At 41.1% G+C, this 23,971-nt stretch overlaps 2 protein-coding genes across 3 annotated transcripts; one reads left to right on the top strand and one right to left on the bottom strand.

Annotated features, from left to right (window-relative positions):
* Positions 1-2,170: 2,170 nt before the first annotated feature.
* LOC124281626 lies at positions 2,171-9,463 on the top strand. Its single transcript, XM_046717563.1, has 6 exons — positions 2,171-2,177; positions 2,876-3,049; positions 4,069-4,270; positions 5,546-5,652; positions 8,406-8,599; positions 9,051-9,463. Exons 1-5 carry the CDS (start codon positions 2,171-2,173, stop codon positions 8,591-8,593), a joined length of 678 nt encoding a protein of 225 aa, XP_046573519.1. The 3' UTR covers positions 8,594-8,599; positions 9,051-9,463.
* A 6,144-nt stretch (positions 9,464-15,607) lies between these two features.
* Positions 15,608-23,787, bottom strand: LOC124280960. 2 transcript variants are annotated; one of them, XM_046716981.1, is made up of 7 exons: positions 23,580-23,787; positions 21,795-21,885; positions 20,730-20,845; positions 19,968-20,055; positions 19,512-19,603; positions 18,702-18,832; positions 15,608-16,234 (listed from the first exon to the last, which is right to left on the bottom strand). In XM_046716981.1, exons 1-7 carry the CDS (start codon positions 23,762-23,764, stop codon positions 16,179-16,181), a joined length of 759 nt encoding a protein of 252 aa, XP_046572937.1. In that variant the 5' UTR covers positions 23,765-23,787; the 3' UTR covers positions 15,608-16,178. The 2 variants fall into 2 exon arrangements, with proteins under 2 accessions (XP_046572937.1, XP_046572929.1); XM_046716973.1 differs by having other exon boundaries at positions 15,608-16,238; positions 18,706-18,832.
* Between the last annotated feature and the right edge of the window lie 184 nt (positions 23,788-23,971).

Raw genomic sequence — 23,971 nt, 5'->3', positions numbered from 1 at the left:
ATATATATGTACATGTAAGAACAACAAAAGTAATAAGACAACAACGATGCAGGCTAAACTGTGGAAGCCAACTGGCGTTGATGTGTGATTGGTAAAGGACAATCAAGTGCTGCCTTCCATCTGTAAGGATATGTTTCCGAAACGTTGTGTTCTTCATAATAGGGGCGGTGGGGTAGCCTAGTGGTTAAAGCGTTCGTTCGTCACGCCGAAGACCCGGGTTCGATTCCCCACATGGGTACAATGTGTGAAGCCCATTTCTGGTGTCCCCGCCGTGATATTGCTGGAATATTGCTACAAGCGGCGTAAAACAATACTCACTCACTCACTCGTCATAATAAAGAAGTTGACAACTATCCATAAAACTCTCTTCCTAACTTTCTGATAACGTAAAGTTAAACGAAGAAAACGTTGAGAAGCCTCGTCAGCAGCAGTTCCAACCTGTTCCAAATATTTACCTGCTCAGGTAAATTGTGTGAATTCCTGGTGTTACTGATACTACAGTACATGTTTACCCTTTCCGGGTCATCACTGATTTCCATTGGTCCATTCGTATGATTTTGCACAGCTAAACCAAAACCTAAACCCTAACCCACCCTACACCCTAACCCTAACCCTAACCCTAATCGATAGGACAGTACATGTTTACCATGTTCGTGTCATAGCAGCTTTCCATTAGTCCATTCGTATGATTTTCACAGCTGCTTTGCCCTAACCTAACCCTAAACCCTAACCATTTTCGTATCATCATTACTTTCCATTGGTCCATTCGTATGATTTTGCACAGCGCTTTGCCCTAACCTAAACCCTAACCCAGCCTACACCCTAACCCTAACCCTAATGGATAGGACAATACATGTTTACCATGTTCGTGTCATCGCTGCTTTCCATTAGTCCATTCGTATGATTTTTCACAGCTGCTTTGCCCTAACCTAACCCCTAACCATTTTCGTATCATCATTACTTTCCATTGGTCCATTCGTATGATTTTGCACAGCTAATTTGTCGTTTACAACACATATAACCTGTTTCTGAGGATAGTCGAGACTGACGTTGTATGTTTACAGTATGCTAAAATCTTCAAGGCACGTCTTTGATTAACTAATAGGAGATACAAATGGGACTAAATGTATACATCTTATTCAGCTAATTGAGATGTTCTCTTAGGATAAGTTATATACTGTAAATAACCACTGTAATTCGGACATAAGGGTCTCGAAGCATACATAATCAGTTGATAGAGATGAGTGAGTGAATAGAGATTAGTGGTTAAAGCGTTCGCTCGTCACGCCGAAGACCCGGGTTCGATTCCCCACATGGGTACAATGTGTGAAGCCCATTCCTGGTGTCCCCCGCCGTGATATTGTTGGAATATTGCTAAACTCACTCATTCACTGAACACTATTCGTGTTACATCATGGCATACCAGCTGTATTTGGAGAAAGTCCGAAGGTGATGCAGGTGTCAGACGTTGGCCACGTTGAAGAAACCCACGGGTATGGCGCAGACAAACCTAGAAGCATAACCGGAACGAACATGGATTCGAACAAAGGTTCCAGGAGTGCCCAAGGATGAAACCTTGCACCGCAAATTACCGACACATGTGCCGTTCGCGCCCTGATTTAAAGGGTGACCACATTCCATTAGGTCTATGTTACAAAGGGCTAACCTGTGAAGATCCGGATTAGAATTGGTCTTCAGCAACCCATGGTTGGTGTAAAAGGAGGCCACCCGGGATCGAGTGGTCACTCTTGCTGACACATGGTATCATGTCCCATTTGCACCGATCGATGCTCATGCGGTTGATCACTGGATTGTCTGATCTAGACGGGTGTATTCGCAGACCGCCGCTATATACCTAGAATATTGCTTTGGTGTTAAACCACAATCCAACCAAATACAAAGGACGTGTTTATCCGAATACTTTTACAATATTGATTCGGAAAAGGGGTTTAACATTACGTTCAAGATGATTGCATCGTATAGCAAAGTTGTTTCCAAATGATACACATCATTTGAACTTCATCAATGTTCATTAGACAACATCCCATGCGTGGACCGACTGCCGAACTGTGAGGCAATAGTAGTGGAGTCGCCCGAGGTCTGTCACAACTACTCCGAGTCCGGCTGGGTGGAGCAACAATGTAGGAAGACGTGTGGAGCTTGCGGGGATATGGCCAGTAAGTACATGCAGGCAGTGATTCTTTATTTGTAATACAACCCAGGAATAATACACTAGAAGGTGTTTGGTTGGTTGCTTGGTTGGCTGTTGGTTGGTTAGGCATTAATCAATAATAAAAAGAAGATTTTTTTTATCGAATCCTTTCTGCATGGCTCGATGCTAATGATGTCAATTGCTGGAATGTCTGGCCAAGACTGATGATTTACAGGCCGCCATCATGTATCATGTGAATACCCGGGTTATAGTCCGTTTGGCTCAAAATCGGACCGATGAATTGCAATCTAACTCGAAAACTAATGAACATATAATACTCAATGAAACGCTGATCATAACTAAAACGTCAGACCAACTCTGTGAGGTTTTTGCAGAATTTATATCCTAAATATAAAAAAGTTGTTTAGCAAACTATCATTAAAATTGTGACACAGTTCACTATTTCGTACGAGGGAGGAGTGCAGAGAAAGGGACAGCCGGGTGTGCGAGAAAGGATGGAGACGGCAGAGCATAGGTTAATGAATCAATAACATGGTGGACACTGGCTGTGCACGTATCATTTTAATGATCAACTCTAGGATATAAATTCACAAACAAACCACAGAGTGGTCTGTCCCAGCGTTTCTCTGCAAGATTGCTGATGCGTCGCTTTTGACGACCAAACGATAAGGAATGTCATGTCATATTGTATTATGTTCTCAGCGTGTACGATCCCTGATCCCGGCGCTAACGCCCATGTTCTCACCGAGGGGACGTTGGAGACGGGGGAGGTGGCGTACTACGAGTGTGAGGAGGGGTACACAGTCAGCAAGGGCAGTCTGATGTCGGCGTGTCTCCCATCAGGCAAAATGAGCAGCGACCCACCTGAATGTGTCGGTGAGTGAGGAACATTGTCTAGGTGGGTTTCTGAATGAGCTGTTCCCGAAAATATTGGAAAATGTGTTGTGTACTTGGAAAAGTATTCACTGGACGTCCTGGTGTTTGGGCACAAAAATTGTGTTTTGCTGGTCTTTAATGAAAATACAACTGTATGTCGTCACCGTAAGTCACAAAACACGCACACGCGTGCGGACGCGCGAGCACACACACACACATCCATATTTAAAGGTTTACAATGTGAAATATACAAGCTAGCCATACATACACACGTTCACACACACACACACACATCATCAGATTTAAAGGTTGTTCAGTGTGAAATATGCCAGCTCGCCATAAACATGCGCGGGAGAGAAAACACACACACACACACACACACACACACACACACACACACACTTGGCTGCTCTTTCATGTAAGTAACCTCTGTCCTCGCACACTAATCTCACAATACGATGAGGATCTGCCTGTACATTAGCGTGCGGAGTACTAATACACTACTACACTGATACTTTGAGTCAACGTCTTAAAAGATGTCATCATTAAGAGATGTTTTGTATGTGAAAAAGCATTTAGAAAGTGGTCAAATATAAAATATGTTATATTTGAAATTTGCTTTCTCCGGAAGGTACATATTCTAGTACTTAAGTTGGGTTGAGTCCCATTCGGGATTCGAACCCCCACTCTCAAAGTAAGGGATCTAATCGCCAGCACACAGCGATCTAACCCACTCCGCCATCACGGCTTCATCTGAAGTTGACGTTATGCCCTGGCTATTAGATGTTCAGCAATGAGGACCTCATTCCGATTCCACCGTTCTCTCAATAATTTGTTACACCCTACAACTGTAGTATTTCACCTAAATCCGAGCAATAAACTGTTCTGCACACCTCTTGTATCGCAGCTTAAGGCGTGACAGAGGCTGTGATAGGCGCAAACTTTATCACGATACGGTTGACCAATAGAAATGAGGTTATATTACAAGGCCTGAATCATTCTTGCGTTTGTTATTGCAGAGAAAGGAAGTACTATAAGGCCCAGCAACAACAACGACATCCGACCTCGAGGCGGCACCTTCGGTTGCTACGTCTCCTTCACCGGCAACGACGACATGTACATGATCGATGCCCCCGGCAAGGTCATTGCCTGGGAGTTCTACCTTACGTTCGCAGGAACAGCAGCCTTTCAAATATGGCGGCCTACCGATGACCCTGCGACGTAAGTTGAAAACGTTCTTTATTTGTTTAACGGCGTACTCGGCAATATTCCAGCTATATGACAGCGGTTTGTAAATAATCTAGTCAGGGACTGACATCATGAGAATCGATTTACCAACATGGTCAACGATATCGACCACTGGTTTCCGGGTCCGTGAATCGCCTCTGGCGACAAGCGTGGGTTGCAAAAGACCAATAGCGAAACCGGAGGAATGAATACACGTCTTCAGGCAATGACACCGTGCGGCACACTCTGGCGATCAGCATGGGGTGCCAGGGACCAATTCTAACCGGATCGTGAAGAATGAATGATTTCCTTCAAGCAATATCAACTTGCTGGACATCCCAAAATGGAGAACTGAAAACTTTAAACCACAAGATTAATCACGATTATCGAAGATACCTCTTCTATGACTTCATCATTTCAAAATGTTCATTACATATTACGAATTATTTTGATTAGTATATGTTGTGTTATTCACTCGAAATACTGCATTACTTTACTGCAAGAAAGCCTGATCACTTACTATATATACACATTCCCTCGTAATAACCCATTAAAATACCTTCTTGAATGCATTTTAACTTAAATAACGTATTATGGGTATTTATTTACTCGGAATAACCCATTCATCTTCCTTCAGGAGTTCATTTTCACTTGGTATAACAATACATCCACATATAATTACGCATTTTTACTCTCCGTCATACCCGTAGAGATCCGGGTTAGAATTGGTCTTCAGCATCCATGCGTGCCGTAATTGCAGAAAGATTAGTGATATTCAGCCTTAGAATCAAGTTGATCTCTCGTTTTGTGAACCGTTCAATTAACTAATTCCTATTCGAACATGAATTGCACGTCGATCTGACCTTAACTCTCAGATCTAATATGGCACTGGAATCAACCTTCAGAACTATCCAACCCGAAAAGATCTGAGTTAGAATTGGTCTTCAGTCGCCAATGTTCGACATAAAAGGCGAGTAACCGTATTGGGTGGCCAGGCTCTCTTACTTGGTTGACACATGTCATCGTATCCCAGTTGCGTAGTTGGATGCTCATGATGTTGATCACTGCTGAGTGCAGCGTTGAACATCAAACAAAACAAACAAGCAAAACTTTCCTTCATGAGTATATTCACAGTTGGAATAACGTATTGGAAATATTCACGTGACGTTACGCGTTAACCACTCTTCTTGAAAACGTTTACCATTGAACAAACCTTCATTGGAAATTATACATTAACTTTCTCTAATAGGCATATGTTTGTTGTCACAGTTTTACCCTGGTTGGGCAGAATTCGATATCTGCTACGGCTGTTCGTCCCCACGTTGTCAACATTCCTGCTGGAGAACAGATTGAAGTTGAAGCTGGTGACAGAATAGGTAAGAATAATGTAATATTATAATACTGCACATTTAAAAAGCGCATGTATCCACGCATGTGTACGTGATTAAAGAGCTAAGACGTTAATGCGTCAGTTAACCCAAGCTGCAATTGAGGCGCCAGGTTATATGCAGTCATATCACTTATCCCACCTGGTACCCATTTGCTGCTCGGTGACCAAGGGCAATTTTGAAAACAACTCACTTATCTAAGGTGAGACCACGTGTCACGTTGTGGCTAGGACTTAAGTCCTAGAAACTCTCAGGAGTCAAGCTGCCAAACTCACACCACCACCAGGTATGCTCCACAGTACGGGTCTTGCTTGTATGTACTGTCATATTTATATGAACTCACAAGAAATTATACCTTTGAGTTGATTTTATCAAATGTTTGATTTTAGCAACAACTTATGTTAACAGAATTGTATTACAAGAAATACCTTGTTCTGGCGCTTAGTCCGAACTCAACCAATATTTGCAAATGTTGGGTCTGGGTTGTTATTTTGTATTATAAATAGAACTGGAATTTAACTTTCGGTTTGTATTGGCTGTCTTATACATCTTATCTGGGAAAATACACATATTTGCTATTTTTGGCACACATTTACAAATTTTCTGACAATTTAGGGTTCATTTGGTGGAATATATTTCTTACACCAGGTTTCATTGAAGTAGAACTAGTATATTTTCGTACAACATCACCCAACCACAGGTTACCTTTCACAAATTGTAGCAGGATTGAGTGAGAGTTACAAAATCGTTATAGAATTTAACATAAGTTCTTTCAGTTTTAATTACCAAACACTGTACACCTTTAAGCTTACCAGTTTAAACGCTCGTCACGCCGAAGGCCCGGGTTCGATTCCCCACATGTGTACAATGTGTGAAGCCCATTTTTGGTGTCCCCGCGTTGATATTGCTGGAATATTGCTAAAAGAGGCGTAAATCTAAATGTCCATTGTATAAGAATGAAAATCTATTTTAATTGACAAATGTAATGATGAATGTGATAATTTTAATGGTTTTAATGACAATCAAAAGTTATATTATGTCTTATCAAGCCCAAATGTTTGTTCTATTGCTGCCAAGACCTGTCATTTTATCCTCTCTAAACGTACATCTTATGTATATGCAAAAGCGTAGGTATATAATACTAAATTCAGCTTTATATTTTAATTCATTTTATTCATATTTCGTAACATATACCATTCTTTACAGTAATTATGTATCCTTATGCACGCTTTACAGAACTTTTTACATAACTCATTATAGGAGTGGCTCAACTTTTATTGATTTTTTTGTACTGAATCTATTTTATGCTGAGGTGAGACTCAAATAAGCAATCTGTCTGTCTGTCTAAACTCACTCACTCACCAGTTTATACTCCCAAGTTTTGAAATAACTTCGATACTTGGCATTGACTGACTTGAGTATAAATCTTTTTGCGGCTCATAAGACGCAAAGCGATTTGGGTGAGTCTCACAACCTTTCCAACAGTTGGGATTTATCATCAGCTTGTGTCCACCTGAGATGTCAATACCAGGGGCTGGGTGTGGTTGTTGAATAAAGATATTAAGGGGGTACCCATTTTGTACTGGGGTTGTCATCAATTTCGTCACATGTACTAGGAGAGTCAGCAAATTTGTACATAAAAATATTAAACATTATGCTAAAACATTAGGGGGGGGGGGGGGCATTGATTTTGTACATGACATGCAGATGTGGTCACTTACTATGCACATACATTTTAGGGGGGTCATTCACTTTGTACATGCTTCTCCACAAAAAAACAATCATCATCACCCCCCAAGCCATAAATTATGACGGTCCCTAACGGGATGAGGGGGCCAGGCCGACATGCATGGCATCGATTTATTCCCACTTTTGGCAGTCCCACTTTTGGCAGTCAATTTTCACACCTGGTTAACGAGCTGGAACAGTTGTCCCGGTTTTGGCAGTTTATGACTCACACCTCATAATTAGCCCTTAGACACCTCGTTAATGAGTCTTAATGGATTTAGAGTGAAGAAGAGAACAGAATAACAAAGAGTTTTATAGGTGATGATTATTTTATTCAGAATACATTTGCAAAGTATTTTTAATGTTCAATCACACCAGCCAGCACACTGCCACAAGCATTGGTGTTGGGGTGTTTGGGGTAGCGTCTTGGTTCTGTCCTTTGTCTTCGTATGCGAAATGCACAGGTTGATGTGTATTAAATCAGTTACTCGATACTTGACAGACCTACGCCATATTGAATATTGCCGAGTACAAATATAAATAACACACTAGAGTACTGTCGGAAATAGAAAAAACTGATTTTTCACACTTATATCTACTGACTGACTGACTGACTGAGTTTGGTTTTACGCCGCTTTTAGCAATATTCCAGCAACATCACGGCGGGGGACACCAGAAATGGGCTTCACACATTGTACCCATGTGGGGATTCGAACCCGGGTCTTCGGCGTGACGAGCCAACGCTTTAACCGCTAGGCTACCCCACCGCCCCACTTATATCTACAATTTACGTACCTGGCTGAGCAACCTAATTGCCATCTATAGTCTGATCTATTGTTTTCAGCATGTTTTATTACACATCCCACTGAAATCCCAGTTATGGGGGTTATTTCGACACATGCCATTTGCATTTGCAATTTTAGGGATACAGAGAAACAGCCTATAAACAGTTTTGTTTCTGTTTCCAACAGTACTTTAACACATTTCATTGATAAAATCTTGGCACATTTCAGGTGTATATAATCCGTATGAGCGAGCGGGGATAACCTATGACACGAACCGTGCCCAAGGTGAAGGCAGCCTTAAACTGGCCTCAAACGTGTGGTACGTCAGCGATTTCGTTATCAACAATGACTACGAGTTCAAAGAAAGCAGCCCGTTGAGGATCATGTCTTTCAGAGCTATCCTCGGACCCAAATAGTGAAAGGTGAGAGCTAGAACTGTATCAACGTATACATATATGGATGTAGATAAGCACCCCGTTTTGTATTTTGTTGCAACAATTATTATCAGCATACCACCTAGTGGTTCATAAACGCATGCTCAGGATAGTAGAGAGTACTCATGGATGTGACAGAATGTTTATTTCTTTCTTAAGTTTGATATACAATTATTCTATTCTTTTCTTAATTATTGTCCACGCTTTCAGACTATTTGTAAAGAATCATTATTGTCGCGAAGCTACCCACATTATGACGTCAGCAATCAAAGTCTAAATATTCATGTCATGTTTGTGTGAATGGCATAGACCATTTAAAAATAATTATTTACACGTGTTTCGTTTTGAAATTTATGAACCGACAATGAAGTACACTATTTATGTGTATAGTGTTTGAAATATTGGATTTTATTCATTTGGTATTGTTATTTTTTTGCAGATTCGTCTGACATGTATGTGTACGAACAAAGAAAGACCTCCGACTGCGTCCGAAATCGAACACGACCCGTCCACAACTGAACAAGTTTCGAAATTATGTTTTCTTTTCCTACTATCAGTTAGGATATATAATTACCGCTATGATGTGTGATTTCGGGCATATTTAAACCCATTATACAAGATATCATAGTTTTTAATACTCTGATATCAGCATTTAGTCCAGTCAATGAATGCATACGATGTATATTCTGTTAAGGAATGTGTCGGATTTTCATGCATTCTGATTAAGCTGAGGCTAATTTGATGTTGCACTATTTATGTTGTTGAGTATAGTGTTTTTCAATGCCCTTGTTTTATTTGTTTACTGTGGTTCTAAATACTTATGCAGCGATAAATAAACTTAATGCAAGCAGATCCGTTGTTGTTGTTTTTATGTTTTGTTTTGTGTTGTTTCAGTTTTTGTTTTCATGTGCGGAAAAAATAAAGTATTATAACGTTCTCAGAATGTGTCGCTTGTCACATGGAGACTGACAGGGGTCCCAGCCCCATCTTCGAACACTGCATGCGACAGTGATGATCGCTAGGTGGCATGCCTACACTATATCGAGACACCCGTGAAGATACGGGTTAGAATTGGTCTCTAGTAACCCATGCTTGTCGTAAGAGGCGACTAACGGGATCGGGTGGTTAGGCTCTCTGACTTGGTTGACACATGTCATCGTATCCCAGTTGCATAGATCGATGCTTATGATGTTGATCACTGGATTGTCTGCTCCATACCGCGTCCATATAGCTGCAATATTGATGAGATCGGTTTAACGAGACGGGGGCACCCTAACAGTTAACCGGTGCGAAGCGGGATTCAAATCCCAGATTCCTGTCGTGTCTCAAGGGACGAAACTCTGCACAGTGAATTGCTGCGTGACAAACGGGACACCCCTGCCTGGAGTGAGATCACTGTATGTTATATATGACACAAGACGACACTCACAATGAGTGACAGCAATATTCCAGCAATATTACGGTGGGAGACACCAGAATGGGCTTCACACAACGTACCCATGTGGGGAATCAAACCGGATCCTCAGCGTGATGAGCGAACGCTCAAACTACTTGTCTACCACACTGCCCCTGAAATAAAGAGGTGTGAACGAAAAAAACTTTTCACTGGCTACCGTCGTGCATCATGTTGACAAGCGGCGTGTTATATTTTTAAAAGTTCTCAAATATTTGCATTTCTTAAATAACCCAGTCTGAGACTTTATGTTGTGAGTAAAATATTGCTTAGCTTACACTTAGTTTACACTTAGTTTACGCTAAGCATACACTTAGCTTACACTTTACGTTCGCATTTGTTCGCCATCCTGAAGATTCTGTCGAGTTACTCGAAATTCGAGATAAAAGTGATATTCGATCGTTTTATCAATGATCACGGGAATTTTGCCTGGTCTGGTGCAGTCTCTATTGTTTACAGATTCCCGTCATATTGCTAAATGTTGCTCAGTGCAGCGTTTAGATTAACATCAACAAACAAACAAACAAATAATATCAACATTTTACCAATTAACAATCCTTTTATCTTTTACGTGGTACTGAGTGACTAAGTACCGTTGATGGTAGGTGACTACAAGTATTCCCCTACCGAAGCTTATACGCTATAATCACCTTGGATCAGTTAATGCAGAACACGCGTACTCTATTCGTGGATTGATTAATAAATCAATTATAAACAAACAAGTTTATCCAAAATCAATCAACAACAGGAAAATAAGCTTTTCTCTTTCTACTGGTTGGTTTGATGATGTCAATAAATAGTCGATATTATAACTGCCCCTCAGATATTGATATTGATTTCAAGTTGCGAATTCATAATTGAATAAAAAGGTAACCTCTCTGAAGTACTTTGTTCAGAGTCCTACTTTCACGCTAGGGCCATTGCAGCACTTACCATAATACAAGAAGGTCAATAGTCATGGTGAGATTCATTGAGCAACCACAAACCGATTCATCGTGAGTACTGTGACGGGCTTTGATTTCTGTTGGTCATTTGGGCTTCAGAAACCTTGAAGAAGGTAGAACCAACGGACGTGGTATCATGAAGACTCTGTTCGTGGTGTTCCTTCTGATGGCGGGGTGCTCTGGAACGGTCTTTCAGGGGCTGTTTTCCGGGGAACCATCTTGCAGAAGGGAACATGTGTTTGATGAAGTTATTGTCGGGATTGTACCAGTGTCGTCCCTGACGGAGTGCGTGTTGGAGTGTCTCGTATACCCGAAGTGTCTGTCCTTTAACTACTGCACGATTGACAACGTTACTGCCTGTCAACTCTCTACAGAACCCACAGACGGCACGTGTGATCAACTCAAGCCCAAACCTGGATGTAACTATTACGAGAAGGCAAGTAGTAATATTTACAAGGTACCATTCTAAGACCCGTTAAGATCCGAGTTGGTTTGTTTGCTTTTTTTAACGCCGCACTCAGCAATATTCCAGCTGTATGGCGGCGGTCTGTAAATAATCGAGTCTGAACCAGAGAAACCAGTGATCAATATCATGAGCATCGATCTACGCAATGGGGATACGACGACACGTGTCAAACAAGTCAGAGAGCCTGACCATCCAATCCCGTTAGTCGCCTCTTAAGGCAAGCATGTGGCGCTGAAGACCAATTCCAGCCCGGATATTTGATGGGTCTTAAGTAAGATCCTGGTCGTAGGAATAGGAATGGCATCGGGTGGTCATGCTTGCTGGCATGGTTGATGCTTGTCAATGTATCCCAAGGAATCTATTATTGAGATGTCCTTGTCATAAAATAGTAATGTTGAACACGACGTAAAACAAACAAACATTCACTAAGTTATATTTGATGAAGCGAAAAAAATAGCACATTGACCCGCCAAGAAACCACATGGAATTTTTAGTTTCTTGATTGCTTCGTTTTGTTTCAATTCCACGGTTTCCGGTCAGGCCTAGGGCATTTGTGTTGTTAAGACAAGCGTTTGTCGGTACATAAATATACATTGAAGCAGGTTATGTTAATAGGAACCAAGCTTTGCAAAATACTGCTGTGAAACAATATTCATTTGTACGTTCACAGTGAGTGAGTGAGTGAGTATGGCTTTACGCTGCTTTTAGCAATATTCCAACTTGTACACACATTGTACCCATGTGGGGAATCGAACCCGGGTCTTCGGCGTGATAAACCAACGCTTTAACCACTATGCTACTCCACCGCCCTATCCTTTTTACGTTCATAGTGAGTGAGTATGGTTTTACGCCTCTTTTAACAATATTCCAAAAATATTACTGCGGGGGACACCAGAAATGGGCTTCACACATTGTACCCATGTGTGGATCCCAACCCGGGTTTTAGGCTAACGCTTTAACCACTTTGCTACCCCGCCGCCGTTTGTAGGTGTTGGAACATATGAAACGTGAACCTTATTTCTGTGCTGCTGCGTAATATATACTCGAGTACATGTTTACCTTGAATCAAAGAGCTAGTCTTGTTTCTGTTGCATCTCCCCGTGTAGAATCTTCTTCAACCCATGGTTGTCAGGTGGGAACGGATGGTCAGCTTCGCTGACTTGATCGCCACAAGTCATCGAACCATAATTGCATAGATCGATGCTCATGATGCCAGAAATTGAATTGTCTGGTTCAGTTTCGATTCTTTTCAGACCGTGGCCCTGTAGATGACATATTGCACCAACAGACAAACAAACGAAATATATGTTACTCCAATGTGTTTTGTTCCAGTTGTGAGGATGATGGTCCCTGTCGACGTGTCAGTATGGTCTTCGTGTGTGACAGAAGGATGTGAGCACCAGGAGAAGGTATCGATAGTTGACAGTTGACGCTATCACCTGGATGTGGGAAACATACATCTTAGTAGCGTCTGTGTACATAACAGTTGCAATGGCAACAAACATGAAAAATAAAGTTTTCTATCTTTCGACAAACATTCAAAAATTAAGGTGTGATCATCAGTGAGACAGAACCGGAAGCGGAAGAATCCATTGAGTAGGTTCCTAGATGAAGTTTCATGTGTTGATCTTTAAACCCATGCGGGTACAGATGGTCATCAGTTGTTGATTGACGGTGACAACTCCGGTTTCGTATTCCGGGGATGTTCCTAATGTGCTTACGGTTCATTCACTTTATGGTTGAGTGGGTTTGAAGTTTAGCCTGGTTCACCCTTCAACATTCATAAACTGCCTTAATCAGTCTTATACATAGAATAACCAACAATATTGGTGTTACAATTTATATTTCAAGGATGACTGTAATATTAAAAATTTAAATTAAATAAATATTATGTTTAGCACATTCTTAAGCACATTGACAATAAGTTAAGATATTGTCGAGAATTTAACACATTTCACAAAGAAATAAGCTTTATGCTTTTGACACAGTTTTTAGAGTTTTCACAGAGAGCAATGCAGGATGTGGATTCCACTAAATACTTTTCGCGTACACGGTTATCAGTATTGCAATGATACATATAATACTGCAATCTTGTTTCTCTCAAAGATTGGCAAACAAATAAATCTAATTAATTGTATCAACTGTAAACACTCGCATTGCAGAAAAAGTCTAATTTGATAAAATTGTAAATTGTAAAGAGGAGATTTACAAGATATTTACAGTTTGTAAAGATGAAATTTACAAGATATTTACAATTTTGTAAGATGCAATTTACAAGATAGTTACAGTTTGTATATTTGAACTTAACAAAATTGTAAATTTTGTAAATCATGAAAAAATTTCTTGTGTGACGAGTCATTAGTCGGATGCGAAGACAGATTCAGTAGTATGCTGGATGTCAAGAGGTGGGTGTGTTACTACCCTCACTGTATTCCAAGGGGCAAACCTTCCACTTCTGTTTGTTTAGCAGGTAACACTTTACATACACTTATATAATTCAGACTAATGGAACACCTTTTGCTAGGGAAACCAGCGCTTACAAAACTATATGTGTATATAGTAGTCTGTTGATATACACGATGCAACAACAAGATATATTCAGTGCCTGTGGTAACCGATGGATAAAATATATATAGTTTTGTAATTTTAGTTACCTGTAATTTAGTGTTCTAGGTACCAACAAATACTCGTATACCGTTAATAAATCCTAACAACATGTCATTTGTCTTCAACAAAAGATCTGTCATGACAAATATTGTTAGATCTCAGACTGTTACTTGGAAAACATAAAAGTCGACTTGTTTCAAAAGCCAACCACAGTTATTATTACTCCGAGAAACGCTTGATTAAATAAGCGATATGTCAAGTGATCGGAATTACGAAGTGTCTTGTAATAATCACATTGTTGTGATTGATCAATGCTTTGATGTCAGTAGGCAATCAGGTGATTTTTGTTTAATCATAAAAAGGAAAGGATTTGTATCAAATACATTTGGTATTTTGCCCGACGTTGCCAAATCAATATTGTAACAAAATGTTTAACATGCAAGATGCCCATGTTGTTGTTTTACAATCATGCAAATATCAATTTAATATACGACTGATTTTCGTGTTAAAGAAAACAGGATGATCAAAGCAGATGATCTATTATTAAGACATCTGTTATTCCGATGAGTTGTTTAGGTGCATTATCATCATATTACATTTGTCCACGTTGGACAATACAGATAGCGAAAGAATTGGTGATACCATTAGAAACGGCGTATCTACTGATAAATTACATGCTTTGTAAGAATCCGTAATAAATGTGTTCCTGTTGTCATGGTTATCATGCTGGTTTTTTTCTACAAAATGCATGCGTGTGCACTCATGCATGCGAAAGATACCCAGAACTAATATCGACAATGACGTTCATATATCGACAATGACGTTCACTAGTCACGCCGAAGACCCGAGTTCGATTCCCTACATGGGTACAATGTGTGAACCCCATTTATGGAATATTGCTAATAGCGGTGTAAAACTGAACTCTGGTGGAGATTCATTCACTCATCCGATTTTAGACGTTAACCACGTTGGTAAAACCTTCTGGCACAGCTTTGGTGCTGATAAACTCACTCATATTCCGGTACGCGGAAAGATTCCTGGCAGACCTAAAGAAGTCAGCTCAGACAGCGAAATGATTGACTTCCTCTTGGGTCCACATATGCCGTAATTTTGGATCGCACGTGGTCACTTTCTGAAAGGCAACATGTATTCACAGCCTCGGCAATTTACACTTGTCAGATGAGTACACAAAGTATGTGATCTAGACTTCCATTTTCTGGATGCACGGTGGCTGAGTGGGTTAGATCGCTGACTTTGTATGTTGCCTCACTGAGAGTCTAGGTTCGATCCCGGATCTGACTAACCCCCAAACATACTGGAATCTATACTTCACCGAACACTGTTATCTCCGATATATATTATTAGTTTCTGTGAATATAAAGTCCTCCCTTGATTATATTCGTCATTGTCAGTAATCCCTGAGACAGTGAATTTGTGGTACATTTGTTGGACCCAGCTACACATATCCCTTTGTGCTTATTGTTTTAGCTACACTACACACGTAGGCGTTAATTAGCCAATCATGATGACGCATAACCCATTTTATTTTTCTGAGTGACATTTAACCGGTTTCATGTGAATGAATGAAACTGAGCCATGCCCATGATTGTGAGTATTCACTGCCGAGCAAAATATAGTAAACATTTTGGACATTTTTCGAAAACATAACGTTTCATTCACTGGAACGCTGAAAATGATCCAATACATCAAGAACAAAACAGCAATGATACCAATATGATACCTATATCATTTCTAGCCGCCATCAACAATGATCGTCACGATATGGCTGAAAAATTGTCGATGCGACGCTAAATATTAACTCACTCACTCATTCATTCACTCACATGGCGTGTATTTTCTTTTGCCCGGTAGTGTAGTATCCACAGGAAGCCACAAATGGCACTGTATCCCATGAAGAATACGGCGTTATCTGGCGCTGGTTCATTGACTGGTCCCTCGAAGGTACGTTGATCATGACTGCCTTGGTATGACATCTTCATAGTTGGTAGTTCAATGGCAAAATCATTTTGCTGCTTGACGTTCATTACAAAGCGTCTGTACCTTTGGATATCATGACAGGGACTAGTCCGATAACCGTCATATTTCAGAATAAACTCTATTTCCTTTGCCGCACCGGAACACGAACAGAACACCTGCCTGGAAACAAGTGGGAGAGTGAGTGGTTTAAGTTTTTAGAATATTAGCTTTGAATAATACTTCAGTTGTACCACATGGTGGCAGACTGATGTGGAAGGAAGGCCCGAATTGAGATATCAGGACAAACATATATTGAGGAGTCGGGAATTCGAACCAGAGATCAGAGGGTTCTGTCACGCTTGTTAGAGACGCAACACTGCACGACCTTACGAGCAAACCTTATTTAATTATTTGGTGTAACGGACCAAGAGCAATGATCAATTCGAATCTGGATTTATAACCGACAATCGCAGGTATATGTGGTCTTCACGTATACATTGTAGGGGACGCAACTCTGCCTTTGTACAGCGCCACATGTGACTAACAATGGAAGATACATGCATGATTGTTTGACTATTAAACTCAGTGAATCAATGTAGATTTACAAACTACTGACAATTAGTGAACGTTATGGTGAACTGAATATATGACTGTACAGGATTATTTATCTTCATATTACATCTTACTGATGCACAACGAAACGTTTGACGTTTGAACGAGAGCGGGAGACGTTATGCTGTATCAAGGATAACCGAATGGTGTGGCGGAAAGGGTGGGTATCTTCATGCCTGTTATGTAAAAAGAAATAAAGCTTCCAGCTACTTCAAAACTGTCTTTCACTTTCTGTAAAATTTGAACATGCCTTTGCCACGCTAACATGCCGCTATCAATAGAAAACATATCCATCGGAAAATGAAACATTGTAGAGATTACACTTTGAAATGGAGATAACATGTGTGACAAACAAAAGAACCCATCAAACAGACATAGATCAACCTAATTGCTGAAGCTTGAAGTAGAGTGTTTGTAACAAACTGTTGAAATGGCGATAAACAGTATAAGTGGTAAAAGTAAAACCCATAAAATGAATATGTGTTCCACCGCCCACGCCAGTAAGTGTGGTGTAGTTTAAATTGTCTAAAAAAACCAGACTTGTGAGTTCGAAAATATTGATATTAATATCTTTGCCTTTGAATATTTATATTGCATGTGGGGACTCTAGCCTACAAACGCTACCTTATTGACAACAGTAACTCATCTTTATTCAGCTATATTCAGGCCCTTTCAAAGGATCACGCGCGTTGGAATCGATGTTGAAATATTGTATAACTGTTATTGTGTACGTTTAAAAGCGTCAATAATTGATAGAATCGCCATTGTCGAGATGCCTTTGCATTTGTACATATAGCACAGGACACATGGATTATGATTCAACTCAAAGCCATAACGATCGATATATTGATTCAGATAGTTTTGAAGCACTGATACCAGATTAGATCTGAGTGTTTGGTTCAGATCGACCTGCAATTCAGCTTCAAATAGGAATTGGTCTATTGAACCGTTGACAAAACGAGGGGACAACTTGATTCAAAAGCTGGAAATCACTAAATCTTCTGAAATTACCACAAGGATGGGTTGTTCAAGATCAAATCTTCACGGGTATGGAGGAGAGTAAATTTACGCCGCTTTTAGCAATATTCTAGCAATATCACGGCGGAGAACACCAGAAATGGGCTTCATGAGGGGAAGCAAAGGGTGGAAATCACTCATGCTTCTGAAATTGGAAGTTAAGCCACTTGGGCTCACCCTGCAACCGTCTCCCCATGCACAAATAACACGACACGCCAATACATGTCAATCACAAACGTGGCGTGTCACCAACATGAAACACGCATGGCACACCACTACATGTCAATCACAAACGTGGCGTGTCACCAACATGAAACACGCATGACACGCCACTACATGTCAATCACAAACTTGGCGTGTCACCAACATGAAACACGCATGACACGCCACTACATGTCAATCACAAACTTGGCGTGTCACCACGCACATGAAACACACAAACGTGGCGTGTCACCAACATGAAACACGCATGACACGCCACTACATGTCAATCACAAACTTGGCGTGTCACCAACATGAAACACGCATGACACGCCACCTTATGTCAATCACAAACGTGGCGTGTCACCAACATGAAACACGCATGACACGCCACTACATGCCCTCCGGAACCAGAGACGTGCCATCTACGTGACAAACAGCTACATAACGTGCCCCATATACATGCCACACTAGTGAAACGCCACCTACATCTCAGATACACACACGCACACACACACACACATACGCGTCCTGCAGTTCAGTGACACATCATACATATCACACACAGAAAGACAGACAGAGACATGTCCTTCATTCCAGTGACACGCCTCGTACATCACACACACACACACACACACACACACACACACACACACACACACACACACGCACACATGCACACCTGTGACGAGCCACGTACATGTTACGCACGCCAGTTAAACGCTACCTCCAAGTCAAATTACATACACACGAGCCACACAAACAAAGTCACGTGTTAAGTGCTTTCTACCACATCCTTCAGCCACGTGACACCTACATGTATGGCTCCGAACACTGAGGACCAGAAACTGTAGTTGGGGAGGAGTTCGGCTCCTGAGGCCTTCCGTACAAACTTCTGGAAGATGACCCCTCCGATGATGTACAAGATCACACATCCTGATATTCTGAAGAATTAACATCAAGCATTTGTCATAACGTTTTCATTTCGTTGCAGGGACATTGTATGCTGCAACATTCTTTTTGAACAATCTGATACATCGTCAGCTGCTAAAAACACATAACGACATGTGTGTCTTGTCATAAATCTATGAATTTCGTAATCCTAATGTTCTCATTGTGTGTGAGTGCGTGAATTTAGTTTTTCGCAATATTCCAGCAATTTCGGCCACCAGAAATGGCTTTCACACATTGTACCCATGTGGGGAATCGAACCCGGGTCTTCGGCATGGAGGGTGAACGCTTTAACCACTGGGCTTCCCCAACGCCCTTCTCATTTTGTGGTCAAAAGATTATGAATACGGTCAGTGAGTGAATCCCAAATAGGCATTTTACTAAAGTATATGTTCAAGAGCTAAATACCTTTGGATTTAGGACTTCATCGTGACTGAGCTGGTCTTAATGCCTCCTTTGAAAGATATTATGTTTTACAGAGTGTCAGATGAAATAGATTAAAATGAAAATAATCTCTCAGTTACACTGATCGTACTGAGACTGTTAAACTGAAAAACACGAGTGAGCACAGAGGCCAAAGATCCTGGCACGACAAAGGGCCGCAACTCTGAACAGTATTGTTTTGAATGCATTATGGGTGCAACCTAAAGGAACATTAAGTGAACAACTTACGCAATTACTACAATGGTTCCAATGGAAACAGCACTAGGTCCCCCTCCCCCTCCGGTCCCAGGACACGCGTGCTTACTGTGAAGAGTTAAATACTGAAACAGGCAAACATTTGATGATACTCTTTGTTTCTATCATTCCAAAAAGTTAAAATTCCGAAGTACAGGCACCAAGAAATGAGACAATTCCGACCGGGTTGCAAAGGCACGAAATTGCCCTTTTTTACCTCTTATATTGGAAAAGCTGGCATTCTGGAAACTGTGCCTTCCCGAAACGTCCCGAACGATCAATACTGCCTTGTCAAAATCAAAGGGACATAACTCCATTTACAATATTGACACAACTGCTTTAGACTTTTACTATCGCTTCATTTACGTCCATTGACAATCCCTACAAATAAGCTTACAACGTATTTCATTTACACATTACACGTTACTGTAAAATGTAGTGTTTACGTACATATTGCTGGCTCCCGGCTGGAATTTCCCCCTTCACGTCAAGTTTACCGGTCTCCATTTTGTCACACTTCAACGTCACAGAGAGCGCTCTATTAATTGAAACATTATCAGCAGTGAGTGATTGAATATCACGGCGGGGGACGTGAGAAATGGTCTTCACACATTGTATTCATGTAGGGAATCAAACCCGGGTCTTCGAAGTGACGAATTACGAAAGCTTTAACCACTGCACTACCCCAACATCCCTGACACATTATCAGTAACGGACATTGGATGCCATGGATGCGTCAACAACAAAACAGTTAAAGTGTGTTCGCTCTCTATCCTCATGGGAAATACCATGAATGAGTGAAAAGAGTTTTATTAAGCTTTCAGCAATATTTCAGCAATATCACGATGAGGAGCATGAAGAATAAGGAATCGAATCGGGGCCTTCGGCGATATGAGGTGACGATTTAACCATATTACGGGCTCACTTCGCTCAACCCGAATCCAACGGGTTAACTTACTTTGTTACCCGTGAAGGTCCGGGTTATAATTGGCCTTCAGCAACCCGATTTTTCTCGGTAAGAGGCAACTGTCGAGATCACAGGCGCCCAGGCTCGCAGACTTGGTCCACACATGTCATTGTGCTTAGATCGATGCTCATTGTGTTAATGACTGGATTGTCTGGTTCAGACTCGATTGTTTACAGACCGCCGCCATATAGCTGGAATATTGTTGAGTGCGGCGTAAAACAACAAACAAACCAACAATAACCTACTTCGCCCCGTCTGTGTACTGAATCTGAAGACCATCTGACACGTCATTTATAAACTGTGCAGTGTCCTGCTTGCCAATACTCGTGAAGTCTCCACTATTCGTGTCTTGCTGACAACCCTGAAAACAGAAGCGAGGCAATCCTGTAAGAGACCTTATCGTCACAAAAAACTTAATATGTCTGAACCAACCATAAACCTCAGTGTAATGGGTTCGGTGTAATGGCATAAGTGAGTAAATTGTACTTAAAGCCACTTTCAGCAATACCCCAGCACATCACGGCGAAGGAGAGTAGAACTTCACACTCTGGCCGATCGAGCCACTGGCCATTTTAAGCGGTTGTTTAAAGGGGTGTGGAAGATCCTCTCTTGACTGCACGTTTAGGTTTAAGTACATCTCTGCATGTCAGTGGTACTTACACATGGAACAATACTGTGTGGTATTACGCCATCATGCAATATACATGTTATTAAAAGTAGCGTAGACCCCAAGTCACTCACGAGGAAGGTTATGAGTGAGTGGCCAGATGAATATGGTTTTACGCCGCTTTTAGCAATATTCCAGCAATATCACGGCGGGGACACCAGAAATGGGCTTCACACATTGTACCCATGTAGGGAATCGAACCCTGATCTTCAGCGTGACGAGCCAACGATATAACAACTAGGCCACCCCAAGGAATATAATGAATTACACCATGACACTGGACACCAGAAATGGGCAGCACATATATTGAAGCACCAATACATTGAATAGCCCGCTCCCAAGCTTCAGAAGCAAACTATTTTAACCAATGAGCTGGAAGGACCCCGTCCCCCTTCTTAACACGCCCAGACACAGACACGCACATGTACAAGGTCACGCACCAGCACACACGCATTAACACAGAGAAACACGCAAAATCGCACGCACACACTCACTCACGCACGCACGCCTGGTAATGAAATCCAGGGCCTAGATGTTCGAAGCTCTCTTAGAGCTAAGATAGTGTTAAGTTAATGCTAATGTATGGCACTTAGGACCATCTTAACACTAGGAGAGCCTCGAAAATCTAAGTCCAGTACTTTACCGCGACGCCAATGCAGGTGCCCTCTGTAAATGGGTGACATGGGTTCCAGGAATACTTGTAGTAGCCAGCAGAGTCCAACAGGTCAGAGAATCTGAAAGGAGGCAACACTATGTAAGAGTTTTTAGGTATCCATTCTGCAACCAAAGCTCTTACTGCGTCCATAACGAGGTGTAAAAACACCACGATGTTTCCGATGAGTATATCTTAATTTATGTCAGAAGATTTGTAATGCGTTAGCCAAAGGTTTGACATTCCATCATCTTTGCTAAAAAAATAATCAATAACACCTGCAAATCCGAAACACTTAGCACATATTTTTTAATTTTTGCAGTTCTTATATGCACTATCGTTGCTACGACATGACGTCACATGTAATTTTATGACGTCATGATGACGTTAAATGACTGACGAATCCGGTTGGCAGGTACAAAAAAAGAATTGAAATAGTTCTCATAAATCCTGTTCAATCGTAATAGAAAAATGCTCTATGCTTTCTGCAAAGCTGAGAATAGTTTTTTTTCGGTATATGAGCTAAGAAAAAATATTTACAAAGGAGATTATTGGTGTAAGGCCCGATTTCTTGCCCTTTCTAAGGATGTTTTTGGCAATTCAACGCTATTTGCTCCATGGCAATGGCCCGCAGTTTTATCTTCCCTCGTATCTTTGTATATTACATTGATACGTATATTCGCCGGCTTTAACAACACGAACGAAAAACTGATTTCTTCGGTCCTATACCGAAACTTTCTAAGTATTACCTTCTGCCTTTCGTCTGCAAAAGGTCAATATTAAGCATAAAGAGGGCCCGCCATTTTTTGTATCAGTCACCTTTCGTGCATTTAAATCAGTGCAGCGCAAATATTAAGAATAAAGAGGGCCTTCCTCTCCTTATATCAGCCATTTTGCAGTAGTGCCCTGTAAGTGCCCTGTACCCTTCTTGGCAAGAACGACATCTGAATGATGAAATGTCGCTCGCTCACGTTTAGATTAACATTTTCATCGCAAATTAGAACTTTACGTACTTTTTATGACGGAAAAGGTTCGATTACGGCTTCTTTTATATGTAAATATACTTCGGTATATGCCACATATTTGCTGTTATTCCAAATCTGGTTTCAAAGTAACAGTACTTTACTATGCAAGCGAATGGAGATCGTTGCTCGTCTACCTCACATTGATCTTGGGGAAATATTAGAGTACACGAAAACTAGCGCACATATCTTAGAATAAATCCACAACGATGTTTAATATAGTGATGTCATCAAATTCTGAAATTTTAAACCAAATTCTTGATATTCGACTTATCCAGTATTCTCGATTTTGCATGATTCTTACGTGGAGCTGTACTTAAGTAAAATTCCTGATACATCGGGCCTTGTAAAGTGCTTCGTTTTAATGACTACATGTAAGTGTCATTTGTTCTGTTATCTCTTTGAGTACGTGAGTTTGGTTTTACGCTGGTTTAGCAATATTCCAGCAATATTCCAGCAATATCACGGCGAGGGGAACCAGAAATTGGATTCACACTCTGTTCCCAGGGAATCAAACCCGGCGTCACAAGCGAACGCCTTAACCACTAGGCTATCCCTCAGCCTCATTTGTGTATGTGTTTTAGTGATGTCCGTATTCCATGTTACGTGCTACATGTGAGCGTGTGTGTCTCTTACGATGTAAGATAAATTTGGGACATAAAAATATCAATCAATCAATCAATCAATCACACGAGATCCATATGAAGTGCGGTACAAACAAATATGAATATAATGTTAGCATCACAGTACTCACGCCGCTGTGTTGTCGGTCTTTGCAAGGGGCGCGAGATCGATCAGTCCTTCTGAATTCCGACATGAGCAGGAACTCACCTTATGACATAGTTCGGCTGAATTACATAGACCTAGGATGGTACTACACAATACTGACAGTACAAGAAAATTATACATATTCAAGCGGCCTGTCCTTTCAAACTGCATTGTACTTGCTGGGATCAAAGGTATTGAGATCGCAGGGGCTATGTTATCTGGTGTTATCACTGATGTGACGGCAGCCCACTGAGCGTTATCACACACTGTTACAGGACGGGTTAACGATTGAGTGGCTGCTAGGCGAGTGTTTTTGTTTGATTGTTGTTTTATGCCGCACTCAGCAATGTTGCTGCTGTGTCACTTCGGTTTGTCAAT

Source organism: Haliotis rubra, unplaced genomic scaffold (genome assembly GCF_003918875.1).
Source record: "Haliotis rubra isolate DU_JTF1 unplaced genomic scaffold, ASM391887v1 Scf108, whole genome shotgun sequence".
NCBI lineage: Eukaryota > Metazoa > Mollusca > Gastropoda > Lepetellida > Haliotidae > Haliotis > Haliotis rubra.
This window is presented reverse-complemented; position numbering and strand designations above follow the sequence as displayed.